The sequence below is a fragment of the Schistocerca serialis genome, chromosome 1 (genome assembly GCF_023864345.2).
Source record: "Schistocerca serialis cubense isolate TAMUIC-IGC-003099 chromosome 1, iqSchSeri2.2, whole genome shotgun sequence".
In the NCBI taxonomy this organism is placed as follows: domain Eukaryota; kingdom Metazoa; phylum Arthropoda; class Insecta; order Orthoptera; family Acrididae; genus Schistocerca; species Schistocerca serialis.
In genome coordinates, this window is record NC_064638.1 from 571,479,829 (window position 1) to 571,498,812 (window position 18,984).

Below are 18,984 nucleotides of genomic sequence, written 5' to 3' on the forward strand. Positions count from 1 at the left end.
AAAGTTGTATAAAATGAAGTTTAAAAAGCTACAGTTAATAATTTTGGTTCAAAAACGAAAGGTGATTTGATAACCGTCGCAATGGAGGTTCCCATTGTGCATGACACTCAAGTAAATGAAAATGACATAAATGATGTCTTCGAATCGCTGCTGCTAAGCGAAGAAAAATTAAGTGCAGAAGGTTTTCAGGAGGGGTTGAAGAAAGGTTCTGTAGATGGGTTATGCGAAGGTTTCCATTTGGGATATCACAGAGGTGCAGAAATAGGCGCAGAGATTGGTTTCTATAAAGGAGTTATTCAGGCGTGGCTTATCATCAGCAGAACGCCAGGAAATAATTTCAAAGGAGAGAAGGACTTAGAAAAGTTTATGGAGTTGTGCCGATCTTTCCCAAGTAGCAATTCAGAAAACGAGGACATCCTGGATCTCTTGAGTTCCATAAGAGCAAAGTATAGGAAACTGTGTGCTTTGTACAAATTTAATACTATTATTACAACTTCGGCGAAACTATCATTCTGATAAACCTACATTTTTAAAATGGCGCTTCGAGCGAAATTAGGTGAAGTTATAGAGTTTTTTAATAGGTTCTCGCAATTAGCAAACTGTCATTTGGTAAATTTCATCACTGAAGATCTTTGGGATACATGTGTACCAGAGGAATTGAAGAGTGAGATCGAATATGTGGGTATGGACAGTGCATTGAGTTTGTTTTGGGACTCGAAAAGAGACTCTGCATCAAGCATGTTCCATCTCAGTAAATACTTGATGGAAGCCAACGAAATGTCAGCTGGTATTTTGAACGATATTTGCTTATCACCTTCTGATCTTAGGAGCAAGATTATATCTTGGGGATCTAGTTCTCAGAGTATTCCTCAGCTTAATCAGTTTATGTCCCCCAAAAAGGCACATGAAGTTGAAATAATGAGTGAACTGGTTGCTGCACTTTCAAAAGTGGCTGGTACAAGCCACATTGTTGATGTTGGTAGTGGGAAAGGCTACTTGACCTCTCTGCTTGCATTACACCACAGTCTGAAAGTGTTAGGAGTTGATTCTTCTTCAGTCAATACACATGGGGCAACTAAACGGACCCAGAAATTACAGGTATATCAATAACTGCCATTTGTGTGACAAAAAATTAAATGTGCATATCCAAATAATTGTGTTTGTATAAAAACTTTTATTTTAGGATGTTGTACACAGATCTTTGATGTAGATATTGACTGAAGTGAGACAGTAGTTAACCTGTTATAAATAAATTTTGAAACTGCACTTCTCAAGTAATGTATTTGTCTAATCACCCTGTTTTACTGGAAAAAATATTGTATATTAATTTAAATCAGTTCAGGCAAATGCCCAATACCAGTAACACCGAAAATGATTCCTTACCAGTGTTCTTGTCCATCTTGGTATCAAAGACAGTGTTATGATTTGACATGAACTTGCTAATTGCTTTTCTCATCGAGTATTGGAGAATTTTGTAGGATGATATTATATACTGTTAAGTTGGTCTCCAGATCCATTTAAACACAGAGCACATCCTTGAAGATAAGTGTCTCGATCAACAGTATTTGCAATGTAAATGCTAGTACCCAAGCTCTAAAATAAATTTCCCATATAGCCTATTTCTCTAACTGGAACAGATTAAGCTGCTTTTGAATTGGCTGTTATGACATTTAATGCTATCATATTATTTCCTTTTAGTTCTAGATCACACCTTTGGTAATGGATATTCTTATTTGTCTTGGTAAAATAGGGACGTCAGAGATTATCATAGATGAATAGAATATGAAGCTATATAGTCTGCAATGATTTGCATTATACTGTGCTGAAAAATAACAATTTACTCAACATACTTGGAACTACTCAGGTCTTTATTTATGTAATTACATAACTGCCCTCTGCCTCCCACTTTTCTTCTTGTGAAAAGTTTTATTCGTAAAGTTTGCTGTGGCACCCTATGAACATCTTCTAAGTGGAATTGGAAGATACTTGTATTTGAAAGGAAGAAGAGAGAGGGGCGAGGCATCACTTCTAGCCATCCTAAGAACAACTTAAAAAGGCAGATTTATGATGTTGTAAGGCTGCATTGCAAACAAACAACTGGGAAAAAAGTGATATCATGGCTTTTTCCAATTTTTGTCATGAAAACTCACACTTGCAACTCCAAAAAGCAGAATCAGAAATTTCTCTAGACCTACTGGCAAACCACAAGTAAAAAACTACAGGCTTCACACACCTACATAATTCTATTAAAAGTGACCAAAACCCCAACAACTCAAACACAAAAGTAATAAAAAAAGGGAACAAACTAAACCAAAATCAATCATGCCTTTAAAAAAAACTGTTGATCCTCTCCAACAACCTCTAAATACTTCCTCAGACCCAAAACCTGCCCCATCAATCCTACAAGTATCCACAACCTCCCCCCCTCCCAACACACTCAACTCACCACCCTCAGCCTACACATCCTATCTACAGACCTCCCAAAAACATAACCATACCACCCTCCTCAGGATATTCTTTAACAAGTCCACAGGTTCCCTCTTACTATAACTCTGAAAAATCACTATCGGAATACCCACCGCCCTGAAATAACAACCTCCACACCAGAGGACAGCCTCTCCCATACTTGCTCTAACTGAAATGCAACTCTTCAGTTTCAGCGATGACCCCTGGCCCACCCAATTTCCTCCTATAGTTAACATACTGTGAACACACCTCGCAACAAAAAGAAAATCAGTGTAAAACAGTTCCAGCACTCACATCAGAATCATGCACAAAAACTTAAAGATGACCTGTAACAAAAGTAATATGTTAGCAAAACATTCTCCCTAATGACCAACCTAGATATCTCGAAAAAGGTACTATAGCGTATCAAATGCTAGATGTTGTCGTGCTGACAGTCGTCATGTTTAGGTCCCGGGTCCGAGACACTGGAACGATCGTAAACTTCACGCACTGTCCACAGGTATGGCACCTAACATATTCTGCTATTACTCCAAAACACCACAGAAACATTATCGATAATGAATGATCATCCAAAGGAGCAAGTAATGAAAAGCTGGTAAACTTATCAGTCATGTCCACACCTAACAAAAGAATTAAAAAGGTATTAAATTTCATTCCACATGAGAAAACACAAAAATGCCCAAAGTGTAAACCACAAGGGAAAAAAGAAATAAAAGAAATCATAGCTCACTGAAACAAAGCAAACACTTCCTAATCCATGTTACAGCACTGACTACCCAGGCTCTAATAAACTCGTGTTATCACACTGATAACCAAGATTCAAATGAACCCAATACCACCCATTACACAGACAGCTCAACACATCAACATCCACAACCAGAACATGACACCAAATACAACATCACGACATCTACAAACACAAACCAACTCAAAAACACCGTGCCACAGTGGCGTTGTACTCCACAACACCATTATGTCAAGGGTCAAAGCTGACAAGTGAAATTGAGCACTGCCAGTGACCCTCTAATGATTTCTTTCACCAGTTTTGGTCACATTAACTCTAGCTGTCACTAGTCATTTCTCCACTTTTGGCCACAGCATTTTATAATAATTCTGGCGAGTTAAGTAATTGTAGAAGCAGTTTACTAGAAAGTAATTTGTTCATTATACAAGCACGTAAGGAAACAAATATCCATGAAGTAGAGGAAAGTTATAGCAATTGAGTGGAGCAGAAAAAAATAACAAAAACTGTTGTAATGACAGGCCTAGGAACAATCTACAATTAATTTCTCTTTGGGAGCTGGAAAAAAAAGAGGTTTTATCCATGTTAACAACTCTATTAGGGTTACTAAACATATCATTTCCATACAAAATTTCAGCTACTTTCTGGAATCAATTAATGTTTGCCCCATGTAAAAGAACCTCTTACCCCTATTAACGTTCAATATCTTTTTGTGACAAAAATTGGAAAAAACCATGATATCACTTTTTCCAGGTTGATTGTTTGCAATGCAGCCTCAGAACTTTACAAATCTGCCTTTTCGATAAATTTTTGTGTAGACGCACAAAGATTTTTTTTATTAACTGAAAAGCCGATGATGGAACACCCCAGAACTAAGTCCATTCAACATCCCCCCCCCTTTCCCACATCCCCCCTCCCCCTCCTTTGCTGTCCCCAAGACGTAATGTGGACTACAGTGGCCAATAGATTCTTGAGGGTTTAGACCAGAAATTTTATTTCCTAATGTTCTTGGAGCATTGTACAACTTCCTTGCAGTACCAACCTTCATTTCATCAACAGTAGCCTCCATTGCATTTTCAACTTTACTGGGAGAATACTTAAATATACTTAAATTTATTATTTTTTGGTTGACTCAAAAACCTTGAGTTAAAAGATGTTATGTTTTCTTAATTTCTATTGCATATTTTACTATGTTACAAGGGTAGATTAATTAATATGAGATCCTTGGGCCAGACTACTAATTACATCTATTTGATATAAAAATACCAGAAATATTTCAAAGGAGCTTACTTAAATAAAATTAGCATAGCTAGAATGCAAATCAAGCCTGTATAAAAGACATTATGACCACCCACCTAATAGTCGGTATATTCACCTGTGGCACAGATAACAGTGGTGGCGCATCGTTGCATGGGGGCATAGAGGTTGTGGCAGCTTGCTGGAGAGAGTTGGTACCACATCTGATACAAATCACCTAATTCTCATAAATTCTGGGGAGGGGGCCGATGAGCTCTGATACCACGTTCAATCACATTCCAGATGTGTTCAATCGAGTTCAGATCTGACAAGTTGGGGCGGGGGGGGGGGGGGGGGCAGAATGTGAATTGGAACTTTCCACTGTGTTCCTTGAACCACTCCATAACACTCCTGACCACATGACATGGCACATTATATTGCTGGAAAATGCCATTGCCGTCAGGAAACACGATCATCGTGCACAATATTCCTTGGCCGCCATGGTGCTTTGTATGGATCCATGGATGCCCACATGAATGTTCCTCAGAGCATAATGTTGCCACCGCCAGCTATCTGCATCCCGCAGTACAGATGTCAAGGAGATGGTTCCCTGGAAGTCAATGGATTTATGCCCTCCCATTGGCATGCTGAAGAAGGTATCAGGATTCATTAGACCACGCGAAGCTCTGCCAGTGTGAAGTGCTGATGGTCACGTGCCAATTTCAGTTGTAGTTGCCAATATCATGGTCTTAACATTGGCACATGCGTGGGTCATCGACTGCAGAGGCCCATTGTTAGGAGTGTTCGGTGCAGTGTGTGTTCAGACACACTTGTACTCTGCCCAGCATTAAAGTCTGATGTTCATTCTGCCACAGTTCACCGCCTTTCCTGTTTTACCAGTCTGCCCAGCCTACAACGTCTTTAATGAGGAGTGATCACCCAACCCAACAATGTCCAAACGTGGTTTCATCATCTGTTGAAGACATTCACCACAGTACTCCTCGAACAGCCGACATGTCACGCAGTTTTCGAAATGCTTGTCCCAAGACTCCGGGCTATCACAATCTACCCTCAGTCAAACTCAGATACATTGCGTGCCTTCCACCATTCTACACTCGGACTGCATGCTCACTGATTCTACATGCACCATGCTGTGTCTGGCTAGCAGCCATTCCTCGCCAGGTGATGCTGCTTTCGCTTGGACAGGTTTATATCGATAGTAGGTCAGTGGTCATAATGTTCTGGCTGATGAGTATATGTCCCTGCATATACCTGCAAGCATGGTGATAATAGGGAACAAACACTAAATATGGGTCTGTTAATGGTCACAGAAGTTTGATGGTATGTTTTTGGGTTGTACCATATTTAGCTTTTAAGAAATGAAACTGTAATGCTTAACCTTACCTCTTAGCAAATATAGTTTCTTCTGGTGTTTTATTAAAATGTGGAGAATATGAAAAAGCAATTGTGTGATGCTTAAAGAATAACTCTACGAAACTCAACTTTTTCAGCACTGGCCTTTTGCACAGAATTATAACCCCTAACAAGAAGTAGTAAAAAATGCATCTGTATCTATTTGTTGTTTATAGTAAGCTATTATAAGATTTGTTGGTATTCGAAAGAAGCTTAAAGATTCACTACTTACATGAAAGTGGCCATAAGTGGAGTAGTGGCTAAAAGAGGAGCTGTGAGTGTAATACACCATGATTGACCCTTATATTTTATACATCTAAAACTTATGATTTTAATACGCCAGTGCTCACTGCTTTGACTAATCTGGTGTGGTGTTATACCTACACCTACTTGTCCAACAAATGTAAATAACTGGGAGATTTTCAAAAGTTAATGCAAAAGATTTCTTACGCATTTAAGAGGAGACAAATAATCATTTGCAGTGATGAAGAAAATAGGTCAAATACTACTTGGCACCATTAATTTGGTATGTTATAACTTTCTCAGTAGAATAAGTTAGTAACATGTTGCCTCGGCAGTGCTGTATGGTCACTCAGTGCAGAGCTAGAGATGTCGCTGTTGACTGCTGGCTGAGTACGCACTGCACTTATGCAGGGGGAACTATCAAGAGGTGGACTACACTAGGCATGGTCTGCATCTCAAGAGAACTGTGAAAGGGAGGTTGGTGGATTTGATTAGTGACAGTAAAGCAGGTGGATGGCAGAGCCACACATGGTCAAATACTTGTTGTAATGGGTAGGAAGACTAACTTTTTTTATGATAAATAACAGGCTCCCCTTTATTAAGGCCCACCACACACTTTGCGCAGCAGAGACAGAGCTGAGGGAGCCCAGTGTTTGTAAAGCATGCACTCTAATGAGGCACCACATAAGGATCCACGAGAGGCATACGCAGGGTGATTGTGACTTTCATTGACCATAGAAATTTGCCCAGAATTATATATTCATCAGAATTTGCAGTCTATTAAAAATAATGTACACCAGCTTGAAGTTGAATTACAGTCTTTGAATAGCATGGTGATGTGCATTACAGAGCACTAGTGTGGAGACAATGAAATACAGCATATACTGCTGCTGTCATCTGAAAGTGCAAGTTGCTACTGTAGAAGTAGCTTAAAGGGTTGGAATCCATACATTTATATGAGAAGTGGCACACATTTAAAAATTAGAGAAGATATGATCACAACTCATGTAGATAACCATTTTGATTTGGCAGCCATTGAACTAATAAAGCTCGACATCCATAAGAAGTTAATATTATTATGTGCATCTGCTGCTCACCTGGTAGTAATGTAAACATTTTCTTCAACAGATTAGTGAAGTCCTGGAAAGAATCTCAGTCCCCAAAACTAACATAATAATATGTGGACATGTGAATATTAATGCATGTTCACAGTGAAATTAATAGCAACTTCCCAGCCATTTTGAACACTGATGGTGTGGCACAAATAGTAAACACTGTTACTAGGGCATCAAAAAGTACAGATCAGTCTTAAACACTGTACTTCCACATATCAACTGGAAAAAGTGGAAAGTATTTATAAAAAATATTCAACTCTCTAATGATTACTGTCAGATAATGAAGCTAAAGACAAGCTTGGTAAAACCAACAACATTGAAGGTATACAGAAAGATCTATTTGAAATGTAAAATACATACTTTTTCTAAGGTATTGTCAAAACCAACTTGGGACGAGTTGTACATGGAAAACAATGTAGATGCCAAGATCTCTACATTCTGCAGTATGTGCAAATAAACTCAAAAGTAGCCACTTCAGCAGAAACTAAGAAAAATAGATGAATTCCTATGGGTATTAGAAAGTCTTTCATTTATTTACACTAATCTATGGTTCCTGCATCACTGTCAAAGGTACCAAAAGATAAATAGGAAGGTAGTGCTTGCTCCAAAAAAAGTCATTCAATAATAAAGTAATATATAATGCAGAAAATAAAGCAGACAAATATAAATTGGGGGGGGGGGGGGTAGAATAACAGAAAAATCCTCAGGAACTGGCAAAGTTTGGAAACGACTATTTGTCTGGCACTGTGGAGAAGTTGCAACGAAATATGATAAATATGTAGCATCCACAGTGGCTTACACTGCAAACATATTTCTCACAACAGAGCTTTTAGTCAGGAAGACAATACAGAAATTTAAAAAAAGTAGGAAATCAGCGGGCATAGATGAGGTTCCTGTCTCTGGTCTGAAAGTTGCAAAGAGAATGTACAAGGTTCATTTACAAATATAATGAATGAGTCCTTTGGTTTTCCAGAGTACCTTAGGCACACACTTAGTGGAGATTACTGAAAACTATAAGCCGGCCGGAGTGGCCGTGCGGCTCTAGGCGCTACAGGCTGGAACCGAGCGACCACTCCGGTCGCAGGTTCGAATCCTGCCTCGGGCATGGATGTGTGTGATGTCCTTAGGTTAGTTAGGTTTAATTAGTTCTAAGTTCTAGGCTACTGATGACCTCAGAAGTTAAGTCGCATAGTGCTCAGAGCCATTTTTTTGAAAACTATAGGCCAGCTTCACCGCTGTGTGCCTTCTCAAAAATAAATGAATCAATAAATATAACCTTTTTAACAGAGCTCAGTTTGGTCTCCTATGTGGTGTGTGGTGAGGTTCAATATTGGCTATTACACAGTTCACAAAAGTGTTACTTGAAGCTCTGACAATGATGACTGTGTTACAGACATTTTCTTAGACTAATTCAAGGCTTCTGACCATCTTGATCATAAAATACTGCAAAACAACCTACAAGCACTAGTTGTAAGACCCTTTGGTTAGCAGTTAACTATGCAGTTACCGAGTGGACGTAGACATAGTTCAGATGTCTACCGGCAATAAATTTTTAGTTAAACAATTGTTAGGCAAGAAACATGTAAACAAAGATTTGCCTCAGTGTAGTGTATTGGGTCCAGCTCTGCTCTTAATATGGGGTGGGCAAAATGGAACAGGCCCTGAAAATATTTTGTGGACCTTATCATAGGCAACCCAACTTACGACCTCTGGGCGTAGTGGAGGTGTTGTAATTTGGGTTGCATATGTTAAGGTGCATGAAATATTTTCCAGGCCAATTTTATGTTGCCCATGCCGCTTATATCAACCAGGTTTCAGTCAGTATCATATTCCTCTTTGTTGATAACAGCAACAATGTAGTCACTGATGAAATACCAGAACTCCCATTAGAGAAAGCAAAGGAAACTGTCAGGGATGTTTACAATTGGGCAGTTCGTAATAAATCAACACAGAATATAAAGAAAACAAACAGTATGCACATCAACATAAACTGCACATCTCTTCTCGATGACAGATGATAAATCAATAGATTGCCTAAAAAACACAAAGTTTTAGGGATGAATATTGATTGTCACTTGGTAAGGAATGAACAAACAAAGATACTGGCAAAAAGAATGTCATAATTATGTTATACTCTCAAGAGTTCTGTCATCAGTTTGTAACCACCAATGACTTGTGTCATACTATTCCTATATGCACCCAGTCCTTAGCTATAGGACTCTTTTGGGATCAGAAGCATAAAACATGGTCACAATTTTAAACTGCAGAAAACTGCTCAAAGAATTACTACTGCTGCTGCTACTACTACTACTACTACTACTAATAGTAGTAGTCGTAGTCAGGCTTAGTGTAGAGAATTATTTAAAAGCTGGGTATCCTTGCTGCACCATGTGAGTACCAATCTGTTGTGCAAATCAGGGGAAACATTACTATTTCACTAGTAGTTCCATGTATAATCATGGAAAAAGAGCCAATTGAGACATTCACTAAGGAAAAACAAAGACAAATCTAAAAACAGCATTTTCTGTCAGGGAATAAAATTGTATAATAAACTGCCAAAGGAGATGAAAAAGAACAGAAAACTGCATCTGTGTAAAAAAGTAGCTGAAAATTCCTCCCAAGTAATGTATATTATATAATTAAATATGATAACAATGTAATTAATGATTTTACAAGAAAACCACGTATCAACATCTGCAATGTGAAAAGTAATCTCGTTATTCTCTTCGGCACATCATCTCCCTGATTATGGAGGGATACTGACTTTGTTTTTCAGGCAGACAAATTGGAGGCTATGAACATGTGTAGGGCTCATGCATATCAGGCCTGGAGTAAGTTTTCCAAACAGACTGGGGAGCATGCAAGGGGCCTAGCAGCATGTTCATCGTCCAGGAATAATCAGCGTGTGTCCTTAGTGTGTGCAGTAGTGCAGTGCAGAATGGTGTTTTATATTCTAAATTATATAGTGCATATTGTGTATCACACAAAGAGCATTGTACAATAGGAATTGATGGAATGAAGCAGTGCAGTTGTCAAGACACTTATCTCATACTCAGGAGGATGGAGTTTGCTCTCTCCAATCATCCTGTTTTTGGTTTTCCGTGGTTTTCTTAAATCATGTCAGGCAAATACCAGGATGGTTTCTTCAGTAAGACCAGGACTGACTACCCATTCTATCATCATAAAAACGTATTTTATATGTGTGTATATATTTTGAGCTACTTATTTTAATTGTATTATGCCAAGTCCTGTACCATAGTGAGACAATCCCTGGATGGATAAATAAATTAACACCTTAATAGACAGCATCTTCGTATACTGGGTATCTGTCCTAAGAGTCATCAGGCATATTTTCTCTGGTTTTTTGGCAGATGTTTGCAATTTTGTTTCCGCATTGAGTAGCTGGAGTCATCCCAATCAGTCACTGCTTGGTGCATCCTTTATGTGACACCCTGTGTCAACAGAAAGCATCAGCTTGTTTCCCATTATAAACAAAATTATTTTTGAATCGGAATCTTATGTGCCCATTCGATAAAGCGCCCTCAAATTAATCTAGTCCAATATTTGTTCTATCGGTATGTATTAACAGGACAGTAAAACACGAAGAATAAAAGGAGTCTGCCAGCAACTCAGTAGCACTGCATGCTTTGCAGCAGCAATCAGCATAGGCCTGGGCAGTGCTGTCACTGCTGGAGTTCTGATTATTCTTCCAGTTTTGCCCCTGTTAATACATATTGATAAAACAAATATTGCACTAGACTAATCTGGGACTGCAGTATCAGATGGGCACATAAAATTTTGCTTTCCATTGACAATGGATGTCGCATGAAAGATATGACTGAACACTATGTCTAATGGCTGATCCCAGCTACACAATGCAAAAACAAAATTGCAAATATCTGCTGAAACAGCCGAGAAAATGTGCTTGAGGACTCTTAATGGAGACATCTTGTATAAAGACATTATCAATCGGATTAATGTTAATACAGTAATGTGTAGTATCTCAGTCCATGATGTCAATTTGTAAGCCTGTGTTGCTGTTGTGGTCTTTAGTCCTGAGACTGGTTTGATGCAGCTCTCCATGCTACTCTATCCTGTGTAAGCTTCTTCATCTCCCAGTACCTACTGCAACCTACATCCTTCTGAATCTACTTAGTGTATTCATCTCTTGGTCTCCCTCTGTGATTTTTACCCTCCACGCTGCCCTCCAATACTAAATTGGTGGTCCCTTGATGCCTCAGAACATCTCCTACCAACCGATCCCTTCTTCTAGTCAAGTTGTGCCACAAACTTCTGTTCTCCCCAATCCTATTCAATACTTCCTCATTAGTTATGTGATCTACCCATCTAATCTTCAGCATTCTTCTGTAGCGCCACATTTCAAAAGCTTCTATTCTCTTCTTGTCCAAACTATTTATCGTCCATGTTTCACTTCCATGTTTCACTTAATTCGGCTACACTCCATACAAATACTTTCAGAAATGACTTCCTGACACTTAAATCAATACTCGATGTTAACAAATTTCTCTTCTTCAGAAACGCTTTCCTTGCCATTGCCAGTCTACATTTTATATCCTCTCTACTTCGACCATCATCAGTTATTCTGCTCCCCAAATAGCAAAACTCCTTTAATACTTTCAGTGTCTCATTTCCTAATCTAATTCCCTCAGCATCACCCGACTTAATTCGACTACATTCCATTATCCTCGTTTTGCTTTTGTTGATGTTCATCTTATATCCTCCTTTCAAGACACTATCCATTCCGTTCAACTGCTCTTCCAAGTCCTTTGCTGTCTCTGACAGAATTACAATGTCATCGGTGACCCTCAAAATTTTTATTTCTTCTCCATGGATTTTAACACCTACTCCGAACTTTTCTTTTGTTTCCTTTATTGCTTGCTCAATATACAGATTGAATAACATCGGGGATAGGCTACAACCCTGTCTCACTCCCTTCCCAACCACTGCTTCCCTTTCGTGTCCCTCGACTCTTATAACTGCCATCTGCTTTCTGTACAAATTGTAAATAGCCTTTCGCTCTCTGTATTTTACCCCTGCCACCTTCAGAATTTGAAAGAGAGTATTCCAATCAACATTGTCAAAAGCTTTCTCTAAGTCTACAAATGCTAGAAATGTAGGTTTGCCTTTCCTTAATCTTTCTTCTAAGATAAGTCGTAGGGTCAGTATTGTCTCACGTGTTCCAACATTTCTAGGGAATCCAAACCAATCTTCCCCGATGTTGGCTTCTACCAGTTTTTCCATTTGTCTCTACAGGGGGAGGACAATGCATATTTCGCCTGTTTCATACATCTTGCTCACCAGATGGTAGAGTTTCGTCAGGACTGGCTCTCCCAATGCCGTCAGTGGAGTTCTAATGGAATGTTGTCTACTCCGGGGGCCTTGTTTCGACTCAGGTCGTTCGGTGCTCTTTCAAACTCTTCACACAATATCATATCTCCCATTACATCTTCATCTACATCCTCTTCCATTTCCATAATATTGTCCTCAAGTACATCGCCCTTGTATAGGCCCTCTATATACTCCTTCCACCTTTCTGCTTTCCCTTCTTTGCTTAGAACTGGGTTTCCATCTGAGCTCTTGATATTCATGCAAGTGGTTCTCATTTCTCCAAAGGTCTCTTTAATTTTCCTGTAGGCAGTATCTATCTTACCCCTAGTGAGATAAGCCTCTACATCCTTACATTTGCCCTCTAGCCATCCCTGCTTAGCCATTTTGCACTTCCTGTCGATCTCATTTTTCAGACGTTTGTATTCCTTTTTGCCTGCTTCATTTACTGCATTTTTATATTTTCTCCTTTCATCAATTAAATTCAATATTTCTTCTGTTACCCAAGGGTTTCTACTAGCCCTCGTCTTTTTACCTATTTGATCCTCTGCTGCCTTCACTATTTCATCCCTCAAAGCTACCCATTCGTCTTCTACTGTATTTCTTTCCCCCATTCCCGTCAGTTGTTCCCTTATGCTCTCCCTGAAACTCTGTACAACCTCTGGTTCTTTCAATTTATCCAGGTCCCATCTCCTTAAATTCCCACCTTTTTGCAGTTTCTTCAGTTTTAATCTACAGATCATAACCAATAAATTGTGGTCAGAGTCCACATCTGCCCCTGGAAATGTCTTACAATTTAAAACCTGGTTCCTAAATCTCTGTCTTACCATTATATAATCTATCTGAAACCTGTCAGTATCTCCAGGGTTCTTCCATGTATACAGCCTTCTTTTATGATTCTTGAACCAAGTGTTAGCTATGATTAAGTTGTGCTCTGTGCAAAATTCTACCAGGCGGCTTCATCTTTCATTTCTTAGCCCCAATCCATATTCACCTACTACGTTTCCTTCTCTCCCTTTTCCTACTACCAAATTCCAGTCACCCATGACTATTAAATTTTCGTCACCCTTCATTATCTGAATAATTTCTTTTATTCCACCATACATTTCTTCAATTTCTTTGTCATCTGCAGAGCTAGTTGGCATATAAACTTGTACTGCTATAGTAGACGTGGGCTTCGTATCTATCTTTGCCACAATAATGCGTTCACTATGCTGTTTGTAGTAGCTTACCCGCATTCCTATTTTCCTATTCATTATTAAACCTACTCCTGCATTACCCCTATTTGATTTTGTATTTATAACCCTGTAGTCACCTGACCAGAAGTCTTGTTCCTCCTGCCACCGAACTTCACTAATTCTGTAAGCCTATAAATAAAATGAAATGTGAATGTTTAAGGGGCATTCAAATGAAACCTGGTCAGTAGTTAAAGTAGCGGTAATGATTTTACTAACTCAAAAATGTAGTTATACACAGTACACATACTCAAAAATAGTCGCCAAAACTGTTGGCACATTTATCCCATTGCGACACTAGCCAGCCGATTCCATCCTTGAAGAAGTTAGTAGGCTGCAGTCAGATCCAGGCCTGGACTCGGTCACACACTTCGTTGTCCTTTGCAAATCGATGTCCAAAAATAGCTTGTTTTAGAGGTCCATGGTGATTCTGCAGTTGTCTAAGACTAAAGCATTCACTTCCACAACCATTTCCAGTATGATGACATGATGAGCCTGTCCAGGACGAGCATCATCTTCCAATGATTCACACCCCTCAAGGAATCGTTTACACCATTCCACAACACTTGAACGACTCAGACTGCACTCACCGTACACATCCTTCATCTGTCGATACATTCCATGGCCTCCAACTCCCTCCTCCACCAAAAATCAAATCACTCATCATTGTTCCTGCTTACCCACCTGCATTTTCGGTAGTGGATGATAACTTGTGTGACTACCTTTTCTTCGATGTGAAACCACACTGGCGCCATGCAACATCAAACGGTGTGCACGTGTCAGTCTCTCTACCAATAGGTGGTGCCACCATACCCACAGTTATGTGGTGCCACCTTATGTGTAAGGCAAAGGTAGACACACTGACCAGGTTTCATTTTAATGAACCTCATACTTTGCAGAATGACTTGATTGGCTGGAGCAGTTTCAACTCAACTTGGTACAAGCTTTTACAAACCTTTCATATCTAGGTGGACCATCCCAGATCAGATTCAGTTGTCACATCATCTGCTTTTAGTTAATATTATCATAGTCATCAGCTTTGTGACAACCAATGCTAGATATAGCACCCCTTTCAATTTTTCTTTGCATTAAAGTCTTCAATGTAACGAGAAACAGTAGTCAGATTGTAAATTGTGTTTCTTTTTATGATTTGGTAACCATACATGGATAATCTTCAGACCAGCAACATCTCAGTTGGTGACAAGTGGAGTTAACGCACAAAGCAATTGTCAAATGAAGGAATTAAATAAGGAAATGAGACACTAAAAGCAGTAGGAGAGTTTTGCTATTTAGGCAGTGAAATAACTGATGATGGCAGAAGTAGAGAGAATATAAAATTTAAACTGGCAGTGACAAGAAAAATATTGCAGAAAAACATAAATTTGTTAATGTCGAATAAAAATTTAAATATTTGTGTGGAGTGTAGCCTTTAATGAAGTGAAACATGGACAAGAAATGTTTCAGACAAGAAGAGAAGGAAGCTTTCAAAATGTGGTGCTACAGAAAAATGCTGTAGATAAGGTTGGTAGATCAAATAGCTAATTAGGTGGTACTAACTTGAACTGGGGAGAAAAGAAGCTAGTGGCACAACTTGTCTAAAAGAAGGGTAAAGAGAGACCAAGAGATGAATACAGTAAGAGGGTTCAAATGGATGCAGGTTGCAGTAGTTATTCAGAGGCTTGCACAGGATAGTTAGTGTGGAGTGCTGCATCGGATCTGTCTTTGGACTGAAGACTACAATGGCAACACATCTATTCTGTTCAACTGATGTTCCAAGTCCTCTGCTATCTTTGACAGAATTGCTTTGTCAGCAGCAAATTTAATTGTTTTTATTTCTTCTCCCTAAACTTTAATTCCTTTTCCAAATTTTTCCATCGTTTGCTTTGGTCTTTGCTCAGTTTATACATTGAATAACACAAGGGATATGTTATAACCCTACCTCATTCCCTTTCAATTATTGTCTTTCATTCATGTCCTTTGATTCTTATATCTTCAGTCTGGTTTCTGTGCAAGTTGTAGATAACCTTACAAAATTACATTCAGCAACTTGTGATCTTTCAGTAGTCACTATTTCTGGTGCTAAGAGTGTCAGAAGTTGGTTTATTTCTAATATTTCTGTCCATTAGTGTTGTATGGAGCAATATTGTGGTGCTATTATAAGTTTAGAAGTGAGGCATTCATTACACAATCACAAGTAATAAGTATCATTTATGCATCTTTAAACCTGCTGTAGATAACTGCTTAAGTAACAAGCATACTAATAGTATATTGTCGATAAATTTATTTTATAAGAGACTTTTCATTAAGTAGCATGTGGAATTTGAAAAGAACATCATTGTTCATAAATACAGGTTGCCTGAAAACGCCCTAACCATTTCTGGAAGGGAGTACTTTAATTGAAATGAAATATTTACAACATGAATGTACTTTAATGTGGAGGGAGACACCATATTTCAATGAAATCACTGCCTTTCAAAATGATTGCCTTCTGTATCCAAGAAGAGTTGCCACATGTCCTCAGTGCACCTGAACACATGCTGCAACATTGTTGGGGTCATAGTATGCGCCACTGCTGAAATGTGTTCAGGCAGGTGCTGCAGTCCCTAATCTTCACATTGTACATGTGATTCTTGATGTGACTGCATGCAAAGAAGTCGAAGGTGGTTAGATCAGGTGAGCGTACTGCCCAGAACCATTGTGAGCCATGTCCAATCCAGAGTTCTTGGAATGTCTCATTGAGATAATTATGCACAACGTACGCAAAGTGCCATGGGGCACTGTCTTGTTGAAACGCCACTGAATCCAGAATGTTCTCAGGAGACAATTGGGGCTGCAGGAATTCTTCAAGCATGTCCAGGTATTATGTTGATATGACTGTTGTTCCAGCAAAAAAGAATTGACCATACTTGTGCTGTTGGATGAGGCACAGCCATGTATTTGCCTTTGTAGTGTTACATTATAATTCCATGGCATTGTGTGGTCACTCATTAGCCCATATCCTGCTGTTATGGTGATCAATGAAGCCACAGGTATGAAAGGTGCCCTCATCCTGGAACAGGATATGCGCCAACAAATGTTCGTCATTTACTACCCCAGTGTAGGGCACATGACCATGCCTGCCGCATTGTACTATGTTCTAAGATCATGAGGCAGCTGGATGTGAAAGCCTCTTTTTTTCCAGTATGAAGTAGAAGGTTTGCCACACAGTGGACTTCACATGGTGTCCACAGTTTCCTGTGATGTTGGCAACTCCCCAGAACATTTCTCATCAGGAACATTCCTAGTTTGCTAACCAAACCTCTAATGGTTGTCCACATTGGCACTTCTGTACAGTAACACTCTCAGCAAAGGGCAGTCCATTAAGTTTCCAACTTACGACACTGATTCATTGTTTCGTGGTCAACATCTTTCTGATTACCTGCAATAAAGAGACCAAAAAACAGTGTTGTCCTAGAAATGGTTGGGAGATCTGGAGCAGTCTGTATAATGGTAACAATAAAAAACCACCTATACTCATCAAGACTTAATCCTTAAATGGTATTATACAATTTTGTAATGTAACCGGTATTTGGTGTCTGTCAGGCTCCAGAAATTTACTATTGAATTATACCATATTGTTTTAACTTTTTTGTTGTTTATTGAGATGCAGCTAGATACAACATATGTTTACAGTTATATGACAGCAAGAAAAAGGGAAACTGAAATGTTAGATGATGATAAAAAAAAGTGTATTTTTTGTATGTTTCCTGACTCAGTCAAAATCATGAAGATACCGTCAGTGAAGCCAGACCAGACCAGGGATTTGGGGTTTTGAAAGGCTAGGTAGCTTTCCCTAGACAACCCATAAACTGGTTAGCATAAAAATCTGCTACCCAGCCAAGGGCTCTTGCGTGGCGCTCTCGTGTGCCAACTTGTTTACGGACTACCTAGGAAATCTTCCTAGCATCCAAAAACCATGAACTCTTGGTCCATTGGATTCAGGGCCAGGATACCCTATCCCCATTCCTTCACGGTTTCAACACCTGCTTTCCCATCCACTTCACTTGATCCTCCTCAACACAGTGTGTCACCTTCCTGGACATTGACCTCTTCCTCTCTGAAGGCTCCATCCACACCTGTGCCCACATTAAACCACCAGCCACCAACAGTACTTGCATTTTGGCAGCTGTCACCCCTTATGCACCAGAAAATCCCTCCCAAATATGCTGGCCACCTGGGGATGGTATATCTGCAGTGACAGGAGGTCCCTTGCCCAGTATGCTGGAGATCTCACAAAGTCCTTCATAGACAGGCCATATCCCCCTGATCTAGTCTGCAAACAAATTTCTGATGCCATATTCCCACACACTCCCAATCCTCCCACAACCCCCAGGAACCAGAACCAGAATTATCACCAGATATCACACTAGACTGGAACAACCGAACCACATACTTCACCAGGGCTTTGATTATCTGTCATCATGCCTTGAAATGAGAGACATCTACCCAAGATCCTTCACACCCCTCCTGTTGTCCGCCCAGCCCAGTCCATCCCTATACTACTCCCAGTCTGAACCCCTTGCCAGAGGGATTGTATCCCTCTGGAAGATCCATGTGCAAGATCTGCCCAATCCCCCCGCCCCCAACACTTCCTATTCCAGTTCTGTCACAGGCTTATCCTACCCCATCAGAGGCCGCGTCACCCGTGAAAGCAGCCACACCATATAACAGCTCTGCTGCAATCATTGCTCAGCATTTTGTATAGGTAGGACTACCAACTAGCTTGCCAGCAGGATAATGGCCACTGCCAAACAGTGGCCAAGGACAAAGTGGACCACCCTATGTTACAACATGCAGGTGTATGTAACATGATTGATTTCAGTGGCTGCTTCACAACCTGGGTCATCTGGATCCCCACCCCTCCACCACCAGTTTTTCTTAACCCTTCAGATGGGAGTTATCCTTACAACACATTTCTACCTCCAAAATCATCCCAACGTCAACCTATGGTAGTCTACTGTTCCCAAACCTTCCACTCAACTGTTTTACCAAGCAAGGTGGCGCAGTGGTTAGACACTGGACTCGTATTCGGGAGGACGACGGTTCAATCCCGCGTCCGGCCATCCTGATTTAGGTTTTCCGGGATTTCCCTAAATCACTCCAGGCAAATGCCGGGATGGTTCCTTTCAAATGGCACGGCCGACTTCCT

The 18,984-nt window shown here is 39.8% G+C and overlaps 1 protein-coding gene across 1 annotated transcript in view; it reads left to right on the top strand.

The window, feature by feature from the left end:
• The first annotated feature begins 394 nt into the window (after window positions 1–394).
• The window catches only part of LOC126416428 (probable methyltransferase-like protein 25), a 66,177-nt gene continuing 47,587 nt past the window's right edge, over window positions 395–18,984 (top strand). Inside the window, exon 1 of the mRNA XM_050084187.1 lies at window positions 395–1,098. Within this exon, the coding sequence (XP_049940144.1) occupies window positions 535–1,098 (564 nt within the window). The 5' untranslated portion in view covers window positions 395–534. The remainder of the gene's footprint in view (window positions 1,099–18,984) is intronic.